This window comes from Cygnus atratus, chromosome Z, assembly GCF_013377495.2.
Source record: "Cygnus atratus isolate AKBS03 ecotype Queensland, Australia chromosome Z, CAtr_DNAZoo_HiC_assembly, whole genome shotgun sequence".
Classification (NCBI taxonomy): Eukaryota; Metazoa; Chordata; class Aves; order Anseriformes; family Anatidae; genus Cygnus; species Cygnus atratus.
The window spans coordinates 9,333,700-9,350,392 of record NC_066396.1 but is presented as its reverse complement, the minus strand read 5'-3'; the positions used below and the strand labels follow the sequence as shown (position 1 = coordinate 9,350,392).

At 42.8% G+C, this 16,693-nt stretch overlaps 1 protein-coding gene across 1 annotated transcript in view; it reads right to left on the bottom strand.

Annotated features, from left to right (window-relative positions):
* Positions 1-16,693, bottom strand: part of DNAI1 (dynein axonemal intermediate chain 1) — a 144,024-nt gene that overhangs the window by 107,113 nt on the left and 20,218 nt on the right. The window contains exons 9-11 of the mRNA XM_035565893.2: positions 11,478-11,612; positions 3,063-3,147; positions 2,092-2,209 (exon numbers count right to left, since the gene is read on the bottom strand). Coding sequence (XP_035421786.2) covers positions 2,092-2,209; positions 3,063-3,147; positions 11,478-11,612 — 338 coding nt within the window. The remainder of the gene's footprint in view (positions 1-2,091; positions 2,210-3,062; positions 3,148-11,477; positions 11,613-16,693) is intronic.

Here is a 16,693-nt window from a genome sequence, read left to right as displayed (position 1 = left end):
AATAAAGGAGTTTCTAAGCCACAAAAGAACAATACCCAATAAATTTAGTTTCCCTACCTATCACTAAATAATGATGGATGCTTCAAGAAACAGCTATCAGTTAAAAAATTCACGATCATTACCACAGACCAGGAAGGGAAACTCTCTTCTGACTGAAAAGATGATCAGCATATTTTCTGAAGCATACTGACTGAGTAATTAGCTATTATGCCTTCTTAAATCCCTTTATTTGAAAAACATCTACCTTTACAACTTCTGCTGTTTGTGGACAGTTAGGGTAGGGTTTACATGGGACAAAGTTCAATACTGTTGCTGGCCCGAAGATCACACAGCACAACCAATGACAAAAATTTCTGTGAAACAAATGGAACTGAAATGAATGGAAATGAAACTTACCTGATGATTCTTTTCTCTGACTATTCTGAACTGAAAAAATAAAAACTTTTCTCATTCTTCACTTGGGCTAATACCTAGGCATCCTAATGCTCCTGTCTTGCTCTATCCACTAAATGCATTGTCACTGCTAACAATATGAGAACAAAAATTAAATTAGAAAAGCTTATTACATAAAGCAATTTGGGGTCATTCTTCCAATTCCAGGGCCATCTTTCTGTTATAATTTCCTTGAGGCAAGAATAACTGCAACACAAGCTACCTATAAAAGATCCCTTTTATCCTCAATTTTATACCTCATTTTAGTGCTATTTTGTAATTCTCACACAACTACATCCTCAATATTCTATTAAAGTATAGTAACTGCAATGGCTTGAAAAGACAGAAGACTGCAGTCCTGCTCTGTCTCACCATAGATCCTCTTTGGCAAGACATAGATGTGATCACACTGCTCCACAAACAAGTGAGAAGAGGCTTGGCTGCAGAGGAGCACAAGGCAGGGGCTATGTAAGTCTCACATTTATGTGCATGATCAAAACAGTTCTGGGGAGAATCAAGTATGTTAAAAAGTAAAGGACTCATCCAGGTTGTTGATGAGTATTTTTTCACGGTAATTACCATGATAACAACACCTCAGAAAAAAAAGAGAGTTGATTTTAAAGTGGTACTTTAAAAACAGTCACAGTTTTTGGACTGACCAGAAATAAACACGCTGTACTGGCTTGGATCACTTCCTTGTCCTGCATGTGCCTTGACACTGCTTCCAGGAGGATCTGTTCCATGATCTCCCAGGCACAGAGGTGAGGCTCACTGGTCTGTGAGGTCCCAGGTCCTCCTTTCTACCCTTTTTGAAAATGGGAGTGATGTTTCCCCTTTTCCAGTCACTGAGGATTTCACCTGAGTGCCACAACTTTTCAAATACGATGGAGAGTGGATTAGCAGCTACATCAGCCAGTTCCCTCAGGACCCTGGGATGCATCTCATTCAGTCCCATAAAGTTGTACCTGCTCTATTTCATCAAGTGGTCTTGGACTCGCTCTTTGTTTACAGTGGGAGGGACTTTGCTCCCCCAGCCCTTGCCTACAGGTTCAGGAACTTGAGAGAGACAGAAAGCCTGACTGGCAGTGAAGACTGAGGCCAAAAAAATGTTGAGTACCTCAGCCTTCTCCATGTTTCCTTTCTCATCCATCAGAGGGGGTACGCTCTCCTTGGCCTTTCTTCTCTGACCAATGTACCTATAGAATCCCTCCTTGTTATTCTTTGAATCCCTTGCTAAGTTCAGTTCCATCTGTGCCTTGGCTTTCCAGAGCCCAACCCTGTACATCCAGATGGCATCCCAGGCCACATGTCCCTGCTTCCACTGCCTGGCATATCCAAAGACACGATATGTCTATTCTGCTTTCCCAAGAAGGGACTCTTATTTGCTCTGCTAACTGTACTCATTTTGTCCTAGCACTGCCCCAAGCCTGCTGTACCTTCACCTTTTGCTGAACGTCCCAAGCCTGGCATACTCAGCCTCACACAAGGTGCTTCCCATCCAGAAGCACCTGGCATGTTTAGGTGTTGTGAAAGTAGCTGACTGCAATTATTCAAAAAAGTACACCCACAGAAACCTGCACTGCCTTGTAAGGTGGCATGATAATTAATTGCACTCATCTCCAAAACAGCTGAGGGCAAGTTTGCACTAAAGAAACTTACCAGGAGATGGCAGTAACTGCAAGTCTCTTGGTTTTGTCATACTGGAACTTCCAGAGAGGGAGGAGGGTTCCTCCCTGGTCCCTGTATTCATCGGAGGCATCCTCAAAATATTTAAAATCTAAAACCAAAAATCAAAGAATATGTCTTGTTGAATAAACCCGAAATACATTAGCATGCTGTAGTAACAGATAAGCTTTGAAAGAGCCTCATGGCCTCTGTACGACCCAACTGTTAGTATAAAAACCATCTCAGTCCTTACATCCCAACACCAAAACAGCACCTAAGTCTTCTAAATGCACTTTAACAAGTATGAAGTCCTTACACCAAAAAGCTGATGATCTGAAAGCAGACAAAGGATGAAAAAGAAAGCAGCAGCCCCGAGCAAGGAATGACCTCAAGCCACTCCCTGAGCTAGATGTGGCCTTTCAGGAGGTGGCTGAGCAAAGACAGAAAAACCCTTGCAAAATAATATCAACACTACATATGTCTCGTGGATGGGGGCTGTATGCCAGCAGGAGTGCTGCTCTGCACTGGCTGATTTGTCACCAGCACCTGCATGCAGGAGGGAACCAGCTGCTTAGGGAGGGCAGTGCATCAGGACAACGCTTACCAGACCTGCTGGCCCACCCTACCCCAAACAGGGCTGATGGGCATTTCCTTTAAGTGATAGCAGTCTGCTGTCCTGTTTGCCTTGTGTGAGTGAGCAATTGCTAGCCCTGCTCATTTTAGCCCTGTTTCTCTAACATTCGGCACTGGAGGCACCAGCATGCCAGAAGGTAACCAACCAGTTTCTCACATTGGGGCACTAACTGCACTCCAATCTTCCACTGTCAACCTCTGCCTTGGTATCTTTTGCTGAAATTCCTCCTAGCTTCCCCAAAGGATCTATTGTGATTCTTGCTACAGCTGTGGCCACTCATCTGCAGGAATTCGGGCTCGAGTGCAAACAGCATCTCCCTGCAGGGCCGTACCTTGTGCAATGTCATCAAATATGTTCTGATTCACCATTCGCTCCATTATTTTAGCAGCCTTTGAGATCTTGGTTATATCATCACTCTGTTGAAAAAGATAAAAAAGGAAGAGAAAATTTATATCCTTTTTACAAGTCCTTCAGACCTTTTGTGACTTAAACACTTGAGTCTTTTCATCTGGGCTAAAGGATAATTTGAAGCATCTCAATAGCACGTAATGATAAGGGCACTTGAATTAAGGCAATAAATCTGGAAGTTCAGCACAATGCCATCCATACCTGAGCTGCAGTAACTTCAGAATTTGTTCCTGATTTAGCTCAATCAGAAGGCACTTGTCTGTGAAGATGGTTAGAGTCTTGTCTTCCTCAGGTCATCCATTTTATCTCATGATGGGATGAGCTAAAAGCACACACACAATCCCTCCCCTACCTCACTTGATAATAGTTCATTAGCTTCAGTAACACAGTCATGTTTGATCATGCATCAGCATCCTCTCGTATCTGCCTGGAGAGCTTTAGGGTATCATGGCTTAAGTTACAATCACAGGATTTAGAAATCCTCCAGTTAATCACTGGATAATTCCAACTTGATGTATACATAGACCCGTGAGCTTGTACAACATAAAATAAACATGCGAAGGGCAGCTTGCTATCCAGCTTTTGTTGAAATTGCTTTGATACTGTGGAAAATCCCATCCTCCTCGCCAAGAAACACCACATGTGGGCAAACCTGCAGGTGTGAAGGTATGCAGGAAGAGCTTCAGGTATGCAACTATTGGAGACCTTTGGGGGAGTTGCATCTCACAAGGCCAGCAGTCCCAAGGTAATTTTTTAACTGCCAGCACGTGGCAGGTTGGTACGCTCATCTGATTGAGCCCAGTGCCTGATCACTATAGTCTCATCCCATCTTCTTTTTAAACTTTTAACAGTTTAATATTATTAATTAAATTGATATTATTACTTTTTTTTTTAAATAGTTTAAACAGTTTCTTTCTATGCGAGTGTTCAATCCTGTGTGTGTGCTTGGCTGAACACAAGCAAAATCCAAGATGAACTAACCAGCAAGTAGGACAATAGGTCTATGTGCCAGCAACTGGAGGGACAGAGCTTAAAAGCACCCAGACTGTGCAGGACCACGAGGATGATGACAGCACAGCTCTGCATAATGATGTGAGAATACCAAGGCATATGGAAAGTGCTCTGACAGCATGCTGCTCCAAGGACCTGAATCCCCCTCTACAACTGCTGCCACAAAGTCTCATCAGGGTTTCAAAGCCTTTCATCTTCAAACCCCTGCCAGGGACTGATGGCTGCCAGCACAGCATGATTTCCTTCACAGTGAGGACACTAAAAAGAAACTTGCCATCCTTGGCACAGCCCACAGAGTGGTCTGGACATTAAAAGAAAAAAAATGAAATGACTTGTCAAAACCATTGCACAGTCACAATCAGAACCAAGAACATAACATCGGATTACATGCATCCCAGCCCTCTGCTTCTTTCTTGGGCCCTGCACAAACTCAACAAAAACAGAGTCTTGCTGCAAGAGCATAAAGATGACAGGACAAAGGAGAAAAAAAGAAAAGAAAAAAAAGCATTTCTTATAATCTATAACACTTTTTATAAATTCACAGTTTGCCTGCATCTTCATTAATGTCTACAGTCTCTTCCCACCTCAGAAAGGATAAAGTAGAACTTGGAAAAGTTTGCAGAAGGGCAAGAGGGATGACTCATGGTCTGGGATAGTTTCTGTTCTAGGAAAAACTGAGTAGGCTGGGACTTGCCAGTCTGGAGGGGATGGCATAAGAAGACATGAAACAGGTCTGTGAAATCCAAAAAAAAGCTGAGAAGATGGACAGTAGATGACTAGTCACTGCCTCTTCCAATACACAAAGTAGGGCTGTCAAGTGAAGTTAGTGGAAATCAACTTAAAAACAAAGAAAATGAGGTGACTTACAGAAGCAGATCTGTGCAACTCCCTGTCAAAGGCTGTTGCAGATGCAAGAATTTTACATGGGTTCAAGGAAGACTGAACAGATACTTCCATCTATGTGCCAAACCACATCAAGCCTAGGAAACAGCTGAAAGTATTGAAGGCTGGAAGAATATCTGGGGCTGGAAGAGGTATGATGTACACTTGCTGTGTTCTCCACATTCTCTTATGGTTAGAGACCTGATTTAAATCAGCGTGACCACTCTCGTGTTCTTCAGTTTTTTCCTAGGTTGGTGGGAGGACTTCTTGAGAACCACACAGAGAATTTACTGCCATGTTAAGAATTTTAGAAAGCACGGGGACATATGTTTTCAAACGTTAACAGTTTGATTTTCTGCAAAATATTCCTTAGACACTAGGACTTCAAAAGTATTGAGAGAAATTGAAGAGGGAGACAAAGAGGATGCTTGAAACATCCCAGGTAGAAATCAATACTCTCAATTGCTGGGATTTCACTCTTTTGACTTTAAGATGCTATTACTGCTTCTGCCACAACAAGACCTGTTGTTCTTTAAAACGCTTCCCAGAAAAAAAAAAGGAAAAAAAAAGCTATTCACCTTCGCTAACACTTGTCCAGCAATATTGGGATCATGACTACAAAAATGACATTGGCTGCCACCAGTATATTGCTCTGAATAAGCTTAATTGACAGGGGTTAAATGTTGAAAAGGTTACAACTTGTTTTAGAAAAAGCGAAGAGCAATAAATAATTTTCTCTCCAACACTGAAAAAGTCATCGTTACTAGGTATAAAGAATGGGTCCTCCAGAGTCCTGCTGGTTCGTCAGGTGTGTTAGCTAAGCTGTTATTCACCTACTACGCAGAAAAAAATCCCTCTTCCCTTTTAACATGCCTGTGCTATTGGAAGGAGCTGGGGAAGAATGGCAGTGCTGTACCCTACAGACATGAGGAAAACCGTAGCTCTTGTTCTCTTTCTTATACATCCAAGGAAAGCTGCACTGCAAACTTTCTGAATTTCCAACCTGAGACATCATCATTCTGGACTGAAGAGCAGAAGACAAGACTTGCTTTATTGTGTTCTCAAAGATGAATGCTAGATCCTGCAACATCTATAAAATCTTTTGTGTTGTTGCTGTCATTGATAAGCAGCTTAAAACAAAAAGACCCTGTAATTACAGAAATAATGCATTATCCAGTGGAACGCTTTCTGCAATGCAGGAAACTGTCCAGATGAATTGAAACAGCTTTAAGTGAGCTTTCCTATTAGGTAGCTAAGCTGTTAGCAATGCAGCCATGAATATCTACATTTTTTAGCATTAAACTGCATCAGAGTAAGTCATTTTCTCACTGGATCCTGTGTTATTTCAGGTTTGATTTATTCTGTATCCTACTGAAATAAATCTTCAGTGGAAATGATACGCATAATTTCATTTTTTAAAGATCTGTTTGAAACTGATTTTTTTCTTTGTAGGGCAACTCTGGGGTAGCTAGCCAAATGAGAGCTAATCAGCTAACAAATTTGTTTCATTTATTTCCTGTGTATAAATTATTTTTAGAACAGCAATAATGTTACTTGAATCATATGTTAAGATAGATAATGGGCTGTTACTTTGAAAATAAATGTTCTGGTCTTGTTCTACTATTCATCAACACTAATTGCTTCACATTTGCCTCTCAGCAGCTGGCCAGTTGCAATGTGCAACTCCACACTCCTTGCAGCATGAAACAAGGCTTCTGTTGATATATCACTATATCCAGAAGACAAACCCCACCCTAAAACCAATGCAATAACTGCTCATCTCTCTTGCAATACATACACTGCTACTACAAGAACTCCAGGCTTTCAAAGAAAAAAGCATGGTACAGACGTGTTGCTCTCTGTTGCCCAGCCAACACCTCAATGCACTGCAAACACCCACTGCAAATCCCAAATAAAGTCCCCCAGTTTGAATCCTGTCAAGTAGTTATTCCTTTCCAGAATTGTGCTCATTTGTTCATTTTCATTATTTTTTAATACTGACACGCTGTAAACAGCAGAATGAAGACAAGGGAGTTGGTAACTCTCCTTGTGTTGAACAGCAGCAAGCGAACACTGATATGAAGGTTAATTGCATTTGGGTTTTAGCCGTTATTTCAAAAATAACTGCTGGTCATCCATGAGCTTCCAAATGATAATTATAAACCTGTGGTCTGGGCTATCTCACTGGGCATATCTCAGAAACAGGAAGTGCAATTGTGGGACAGACTTAACAGAAATAACATTTCTCTGCTAACCCTCATACACAATTCTCTAGCAATGTACCTGTCATTTCATAGCCATAACTCGCCAGCTGATACACTCATGTTTCTCCCTGTCATTTCAACAGTAAGCCCTCACCTTATCTAAGATTTTTTAATATTCTAAAATGCCCAGCCTTCCTCTCCACCAGTCCTTTCAGTCTGTACCAGTAACAACCTTTCTGGTTTACCTAATCATTTCCCCAAAGGCATTATAGCAATAGCTTTACAGAACTTCAGCTAGATTATCTTTACTATGCTCTCCTTGTTAAGGGAAACCACAACTTTTCTCTTACCAAAGAAGAAAGATGAGATTACTTGGATACAGCCTACCTTTGGCAAACACATATGTTATTTTCTCATATTTACTCCCATTTCTGTATTTTTTCCCTCCAAATTAAATCTATTGCCACGTGTTGGTACAAGTCAGACTAATGGAACCATTTTTATGCCTCTTACATATAATCTACCCTTGTTATTCTCCAATTACATAGCTCCACCCCTGTGATCCTTATTATTACACTTGTGATTTCATGTCTTGTCACCTCACAGTGAGAGGAGCCAGCTTTCATCAACTTAGGTGTATTAAGCTCTGCTTAATTTTGCTTCTACCTCAGACACCCTAATTTCTCTGCTCACATAACATGAGGAGGGTCGTACTGGATCAGACCACGAGTATCTCTAGGCCAGGATTCTCTCTTTAATCAGAGCCATAAGCAGATGGTTCAGGAACAGTAAGAACAGGACAAGCAGATACAATGCTTCTGCCTGTTTCTCTCTGCTTCCAACTACTCTCATCTCAGAAAATTTTGTATCATTCCTCTTTGGTATTCCATGTTCTTCATCTTCTATTTTGCTGCCTTTATTGAAAACTGAGGAAAGGTTTCATATGTTGTATCCCTGCTCTTGGATGTAGTACATCCTCTTCTCTCTAGCTCCATTTGAGTGACAGACATACTGAGAGCTTTAAAAGAACCCAGCATCACAGGCAACAGACATACTTTCTGTCATTCTGTCTTTTATTCACTCGTATTGTTCTTTATATCATACTCATCCTTCCTTCAGCTGGAATCCCTGGTTATCTCCATCCCCTTTTCTGATAGCTGCCTCTCTCTTACCAAACCATGTCTTTCCTGCTTTTTCTCTTCATTCTTCAGTGCATTGAGCGGCTTAATTCTGCCTCTTCTCCCATAGCAAGGCCCTTCTGTTCCACTTCAAGGCTCTTTCTCTTCTCTGCCTTTGGCCATATTCTTCTTCATGGATCATGTTCTTCCTCACCCAGTCATCTGCTCTCTGGGCCTCAGTATTCTTTTAATTCATTATGCTTTCAACTCCTCACCTGACCCTTACTGTCATCTCCAGCTGCAGCTTGAGTTTTTGGATCTTCTCTTTCATCATCTCTTATCATAGTAAACGCTTCCATCAGAGATCCAGCTTCAGTAATGTTCATTCACTTCTTTCTCTTCTTCCCTTTGGGCTGAATCCTGTGCTTTCTCAGTAGCTATCACAGTCTCTTCCTGTTCAGTTGCTAGCCTTACAGAAACAATGGCGGAAATCAATTACTATTTCTAGCCTTGGGATCCTTGATTTTAGCCTTTGCACAGGTCAGCCACATCTCCTGCTTGATGTTCCACAGCTCCTCTTCAGCAATGATGAAGGGCAGGATGTCCTCAGAAAGTCTTTAGTTGGAAAAGCTCTGTTCCAATCACTAAGTGTAGCCCAAACTATACAACCTATGAATTGGAAGCTCCACAAAACCCACTTTTACATTTGCTAACTTGACACAGGAAGAAATTCTGATGTCATCAATCTTTAATTTCCATAGAATCATAGAATCATCAAGGTTGGAAAATATCATAATTACCATTTCCTGCAAAATCAAATAAAGTCCAACCATCAACCAGACTCTCCGACTCCCATCATTAAACCATGTCCCTTAGTGCCACGTCCACACCTTAAAAACCTCCAGGGAAGGGGACTCCACCACTGCCCTGGGCAGCCCATCGCAATAGTTCATCACCCTCTCCATGAAGAAATTCCTCCTCTTGTCCAATCCAAACCTCCCGTCTCTAAACTTGAGACTGCTTATTCATGTCCTATCACTTGTCACCTGAGTCCCACCACTTGTCACTTGCAAAAAGAGACTGACACCCTCCTTGCAGGCAGTTGTAGACAGCGATGAGGTCTCCCCTCAGCCTGTTCTTCTCCAGACTAAACAGTTCCAGCTCCCTCAGCCACTCCTGGTAACACTTGCTTTCTAGTCCCTTCACCAGCTTTGCTGCTGTTCTCTGTACACGCTCAAGCAACTCAATACCCTTCTTACAGCGAGGGGCTCAAACACACATACAGCTACACATAACCAGACGTAATGCCTGTTTTAAGTCTCTGTCTAGCTTTGGATTAGTCCAGGTTAAATGTGTCCAATTAAGGACTGGAAAATTCAGCAGTTTCATACACTTCAAACTGACCCACCAGCCTCACAGTGGGTTTCAATTTTGGATGCTGGCTCTGCATAAAGAGGCTTTCCCTTTCACTGTTTCAGCATATTGACTTGCTGGATTCCCTGCAATTCTTCTGGTAAGTGCTACAAATGAAAGGCAAAGCAGCAAAAGGAGGGAAGTGGATTTCAGATTCCCACTGTCGTCAATTGAGAATGCAGCAGTTTTTACAATATTGTTTCATTGGTAGAATTTTTATTTCATTTTAATGATCAACTTTTAGCAGTCCACTCTGTAAGCTCGTAATTGTATCACTGACTTCAAGCTTAGTTCTGTGACACTTACTCGGGTGAAAGGTTTATCAGCTTAGAAGGGACCATGAATTTCAATGGCACTGTACACAGGCAGAATCCTGTCAGAACACGTTTCTGGTCGGCTTAAGCTGTAAGACTTTTGATGGCACAGTGCTACTGGGAAAGCTAAACCAACCAAATCCTCTATAGTTGTAGCAGCATACAGTATGAGAGTGCTAAAACCAGTTTCAGGAGACAGCTCATATTATATAGATGCACCTTAGTTACACTGATATATCTACATCTGTACTAGGAGAAAACTAAGAACTAAATTCCATGTTTCTGTGTTACAGTTCTCAGTGCATTTTTCTCTAATCAATATGGTAATATTTCAGTTTTCATTCTAGATGCAAGTTAGGTTTAATTTAGGTTGGGGAGAAAAAGAACCACCCGCTATTCTATATAGATTAAACTCTGGTAATAGAAACCTCCTGAACCCTCTGAAAACATTTTGGAACATGAAGCAAATCCTTCGGACAGAGCAGCCTGGACTAGGAGTCAGTGCCAGCCTCACAGCAAGACCAAAGTACCAGCTGAGCTATGAGCCTGGCAGGAGTTACGATACCTGCTGCTCTGAGACACCAGACTTATGGAGGCTGCTGCTGGCCAGCAGCTCTTGCCATTCACCCTGCAACTCCACAGAACTCAGGGGCAGCTGACCTCTGCTTGGGATGGTCACATCACCACGACTGAGATAGCACCGTGCTGTGTAACTAATGAACGTGGCACAGCACTTCAAGCCTTGGAGACAGATATTTCTGTCACTTTCCAACTAAATGAATAACAATGCATCAAAGATCACTCCCATCCAGGTCAAGTCTCCCAGAATTATGTATAACATACAATATATTATGTATGCAACTATAAAATACACACTTCATAATTATATAGCATTATCATTAAAATAATAACAAGTAGTGAAATGTTTTTCACTACAGTGCTTTAATAAAATTTTGAGGGAATCCTAAATTTATTTGCCTTTCAGATTAAAAGATTATACTTAATACCTCTGCATCCCATAGAAAAGTCTTTGAAAAGTCAGAGTGTTTCTACTTATTTCTTTTATGCCTCACATGCTAATCAAAAATGAGACACAAACATGATAATGGACAAAAAGAAAAGCCACAGATCCCTCTTGGAAATAAGGTTTGAAGTCAAGATTATAGCTTCACACTGTTGCTTTCTCATAAAAAGTACAGCAACTCGAAAATGTAACTCCTGTTTTGGAAATACAGTTCCTAGCAGAAAATAATATTTTCATTTCTTAAGTTTATTACTTGCCAACTGAGAGAACTTGCTACATAGCCAGCATGCGTTGCTGCATTTCACCTGACTTGCATTATGGAAGCATCCACCACCACTCTGAGCAAACTTCTTCCAGCACTGTGAAATGTACCTGTGATTCCAGAGAAGTTAACTTTCTTCCCTTCTTCTTCTCTTCTTTCTTTGCTATCTGAGCTTTTGTTTTTTCTTTCTCTTTTGACTTTTCCATTTTCTGAAGCTCCTCCACATAAGCATCATAGATTTCCCACTGAGAGACAGACAAAGGCAGGATTTATTGGGATTTAGGTACATGCCAGAAAACAAACATCTAAATCATCACAAAAATATGATAGTCTTCACAATGGTAACATTGACAGAAGCTTATTATGCAAGAAATGAAGGATTGAAACCCTGGATATTTAGAGCTTGACGGGGCACGTCTTACTCTCTGAGAACACGTTATTGCATTCCCAACAACTTCCTTTCCCTTGGGGGAGCTCTTCTTGGTGCTTTGACTCCATATTCTTTTTTGTAGGACACTCTGTTTGGCTAATTTACAGTGTTTAATAGGAAACATGGATTAAACATCTGCTTTATGACATTTCTCATGTGGTGTTGGAAAGTTAAATTGTAGCTGCTTAACACAATTTAAATCTTGGACTCTAACTCTGCAGCATATGATGAAATGGATACTGAGAGCAGTTTTACATTTTCTGCTATGCCACATGCCAGAAATGTCTCACTTGAGTAGATCCAAAAGTCATTTTTCCACTTGACAATTATTCATTAGTATTGGAGTGCTAGTACTGTATCTGAAGCATTTATGTTACTTTCAGCAAAAAGAAAACACATCAGCTTAGGAGAAGGAGTGTGATTCAAATACAAAAAGGAGAGTGAAACACTACAATAAAGAAGGTTGTAGAAACATGTAGCAAAACAAAATGTATTGTGTCATAAATTTGCAGGCAGAAGTGAGAAGAAAAGATGTTCCAAATATCAGGGAAAAGACAAAACGATGTGATGAAAAGAGTGAGAGAAAGAGCAGAACAGAAAACTTTGGAAGAGGGAATTATGAACATAAGATAAAACAATAAGGTAGAAGAGTTTAGGATAAAAGACCTTATGTTGAAGTATTTTTAATATCCAAATTTTCAAGAAAATAAAAAGAAAACAAGGAAAATCTTTTCCAGAGAATCACAGAATTGTCTAGGTTGGAAGAGACCTCCAAGATCACCCAGTCCAACCTCTGACCTAACACTAACAAGTCCTCCACTAAACCATATCACTAAGCTCTACATCTAAATGTCTCTTAAAGACCTCCAGGGATGGCGACTCAACCACTCCCCTGGGTAGCCCATTCCAATGCCTAACAACCCTTTCAGTAAAGAAGTTCTTCCTAATATCCAACCTAAACCTCACCTGGTGCAACTTTAGCCCATTCCCCCTCGTCCTGTCACCAGGCACGTGGGAGAATAGACCAACCCCTACCTCACTACAGCCTCCTTTAAGGTACCTGCAGAGAGCGATAAGGTCGCCCCTGAGCCTCCTCTTCTCCAGGCTGAACAAGCCCAGCTCCCTCAGCTGCTCCTCGTAAGACTTGTTCTCCAGACCCCTCACCAGCCTCGTCGCCCTTCTCTGGACTCTCTTGAGCACCCCCATGTCCTTCTTGTAGCGAGGGGCCCAAAACTGAACACAGTACTCGAGGTGCGGCCTCACCAGAGCCGAGTACAGGGGCACAATCACTTCCCTAGCCCTGCTGGCCACACTGCTTCTTATACAAGCCAGGATGCTGTTGGCCTTCTTGGCCACCTGAGCACACTGCTGGCTCATATTCAGCCAACTGAATATGATATGAATATGATTCAACCAATACTCCCAGGTCCTTCTCGGCCAGGCAGCTTTCCAACCACTCCTCTCCCAGCCTGTAGCGCTGCTTGGGGTTGTTGCGCCCCAGGTGCAGGACCCGGCACTTGGCCTTGTTGAACTTCATACAGTTGGCCTCAGCCCATCGCTCCAGCCTATCCAGATCCTCCTGCAGAGCCTTCCTACCCTCGAGCAGACCGACACACGCATCTAACTTGGTGTCATCTGCAAACTTACTGAGGGTGCACTCGATCCCCTCGTCCAGATCATCAATAAAGATATTAAAGAGGACTGGCCCCAGTACTGAGCCCTGGGGGACGCCACTAGTGACCGGCCTCCAACTAGATTTGACTCCATTCACCACAACTCTTTGGGCCCGGCTATCCAGACTGTTTTTAACCCAACGAAGCATACGCCAGTCCAAGCCATGAGCAGCCAGTTTCTTGAGGAGAATGTTGTGGGAAACGGTGTCAAAAGCCTTACTGAATTCAAGGTAGACCACATCCACAGCCTTTCCCTCATCCACCAAGCGTGTCACTTTGTCATAGAAGGAGATCAGGTTCCTCAAGCAGGACCTGCCCTTCATAAACCCATGCTGACTGGGCCTGATCACCTGGTTGCTTGGTAAGTGCCACGTGATGACACTCAATATAATCTGCTCCATGAGCTTCCCTGGCACTGAGGTCAAACTAACAGGCCTATAGTTCCCCGGGTCTACCCTCCGACCCTTCTTGTAGATGGGCGTCACGTTTGCTAGCCGCCAGTTGACTGGGACCTCCCCTGATAGCCAGGATTGCTGATAAATGATGGAAAGTGGCTTGGCCAGCTCCTCCGCCAGTTCTCTCAGTACCCTCGGGTGGATCCCATCCGGCCCCATCGACTTGCATACATCCAAGTGCTGTAGCAGGTTGCCAACCATTTCCTCGTGGATAGTGAGGGCCACATCCTGCTCCCCATCCCCTTCCACCAGCTCAGGGTACTGGGTATCCAGAGAACAACTGGTTTTGCTGCTAAACACTGAGGCAAAGAAGGCATTAAGCACCTCAGCTTTTTCCTCATCCCTTGTAACTAAGTTTCCCCCCGTGTCCAGTAAAGGATGGAGATTCTCCTTAGTCCTCCTTTTGGTGTTGATGTATTTGTAAAAACATTTTTTGTTATCTTTAACAGCAGTAGACAGATTGAGCTCCAGATGAGCTTTGGCCCTTCTAATTTTGTCCCTGCATAGCCTCGCAACAGCCTTATAGTCCTCGTGAGTGGCCCGCCCTCTTTTCCAAAGATTATAAACCCTCTTTTTTCTCCTAAGCTCAAACCACAACTCTCTGTTCAGCCAGGCTGGTCTTCTTCCATGCCGGCTCGTCTTTGGACACATGGGAACAGACCGCTCCTGAGCCATTAAGATTTCCTTCTTGAGGAGCGCCCAGCCTTCCTGGACTCCTCTGCCCTTCAGAACCTGCCTCCCAAGGGACTCTGCCAACCAGTGTCCTGAACAGCTCAAAGTCAGCCCTCCAGTAGTCCAAGACAGCGGTTTTACTGGTCCCCTTCCTGGCTTCGCCAAGAATAGAGAATTCTACCATTTCCTGGTCACTTTGCCGAAGACAGCTCCCGACCACCACATCTCCCACCAGTCCGTCACTGTTTGTGAGCAGAAGGTCTAGCGGGGCACCTCCCCTGGTAGGCTCACCAACCAGCTGCGTCAGGAAGCTGTCTTCCACGCTCTCCAGAAACCTCCTAGACTGCTTTCTCTGGGCTGTGTTGTGCTTCCAGAATATGTCTGGGAAGTTGAAGTCCCCCACGAGAACAAGCACTGACGATTTTGCAACTTCTGCCAGCTGCCTGTAGAACTCCTCATCCGTCTACTCATCCTGGTTCAGTAGTCTGTAACAGACCCCCACCAGGATGCTTGCCTTGTTGGCCTTCCCGCTGATCCTAACCCATAGGGACTCAACCTTATCAGTCCCAGCCTCAAGTTCCACAACATCAAAACACTCTCTAATATAGAGAGCCACACCACCACCCCTTCTGTGCTGCCTGTCCCTTCTGAAGAGCCTATAGCCAGTCATTGCAGCACTCCAGTCATGAGAGTAGTCCCACCACGTTTCCGTGATGGCAACCAAGTCATAGCCTGCCTGCTGCACGATGGCTTCCAGCTCCTCTTGTTTGTTACCCATGCTGCGTGCATTAGTGTAGATGCATTTCAGTCAGGCCACTGCCTTCCTCTTAGTTTTCAAACATTTCAGGCAAAATTTCAGCAACAGCCTGGTTATCTTAATAGCTATATATTCTTCCAACTCTAAGGTCACCTCACTCTCAGAAAGGGAAAGGGAAAGGAAACTCCAGCTGAAGGGATTGAAGATCTCAGACCAATTACTCTGTGATTTCAAGTTCAGAAATAAACTGGGTTATAGTCTTCAGCTTGACAGAGACAACTTCCCTTCCCCTCCTATCGCTCGCCTACAATAGCATTTTAGTTGCTGTCATTCTTTCTCCTGGGTGTTCCTGTCATACACTGATAACATTGTCTGAGACAATATTTGTATCAGTGATAAACACAGATATACTTTGTAAGCATCTGTGAGAAGCAATCAGCAGAATTGGCTGTATTCCCTTGCCAAATAAAGCTATAGCATGTTTCACATGTAAAATATCATGCAGAATATTTTTTTCATACTTTTAATAGATGGAGAAAATAATGTAAAACAATTGTGGAACAGTTCTTCATCATGAATAAAGAGGCACTTTCCTACTACCTAAAACAGCCCCAAGTCTATTTTAACAGGCTTCGAGTGAGGACCTTCCATGTGTCTTACGCTATAGTTCTCATTGTGTTCAGCTTCAGGCTTTAGAAACCTGTTGACTGCTTTCCCATATAGCTAAGTTTAGACCAAAATAAATAAATAAATAAATCTGTGTATATCAAATCTTGACAACACTCTCAGAAACTTCATGAACCCCTGTAAACTCCCTGCTGCAGGAAATCTTCAGAGGTTTCTATTCTGTATGCACAGTGCTCAAAGTGGAGATTGCAACAGACATGTCATGTATATTTTTTCATTATTTTGTTCTTCCACTTTGAGAGAGCCCATTAATCCTGCCTCTGATGGAGGTGTCCTGCAGCTGACCAGGTAGTGAATGCTGGGTCACAGCTCCTCCTAAATGACCAGCTTAACCCCATGCATTGATGGAAATTCTTCAACAACAGTGCAGTCCCCACTCAGAGAGCTATATCCCAGGAGGAGTCAGTGCCCGCAACATACAGCTGCAGTTGTGTCCCTGTTCCTGTAGAGTTCAGCTGCATCCCAGTTCTTGCTTAGCCCAGACCCATTTTCACAGTGTGGTTCCCTATTTGCCATGCCTTTAAGACTCTCTACAGCAAACTGTCCAGGGTGGCTTGTGATCAATCAAAAGCAGCTAAACAGAAACTTTTGACCTTAGAAATATAAACCATTAGCTAGTTCACCCATAAAGGCAGAAAACATGGCCATGTTA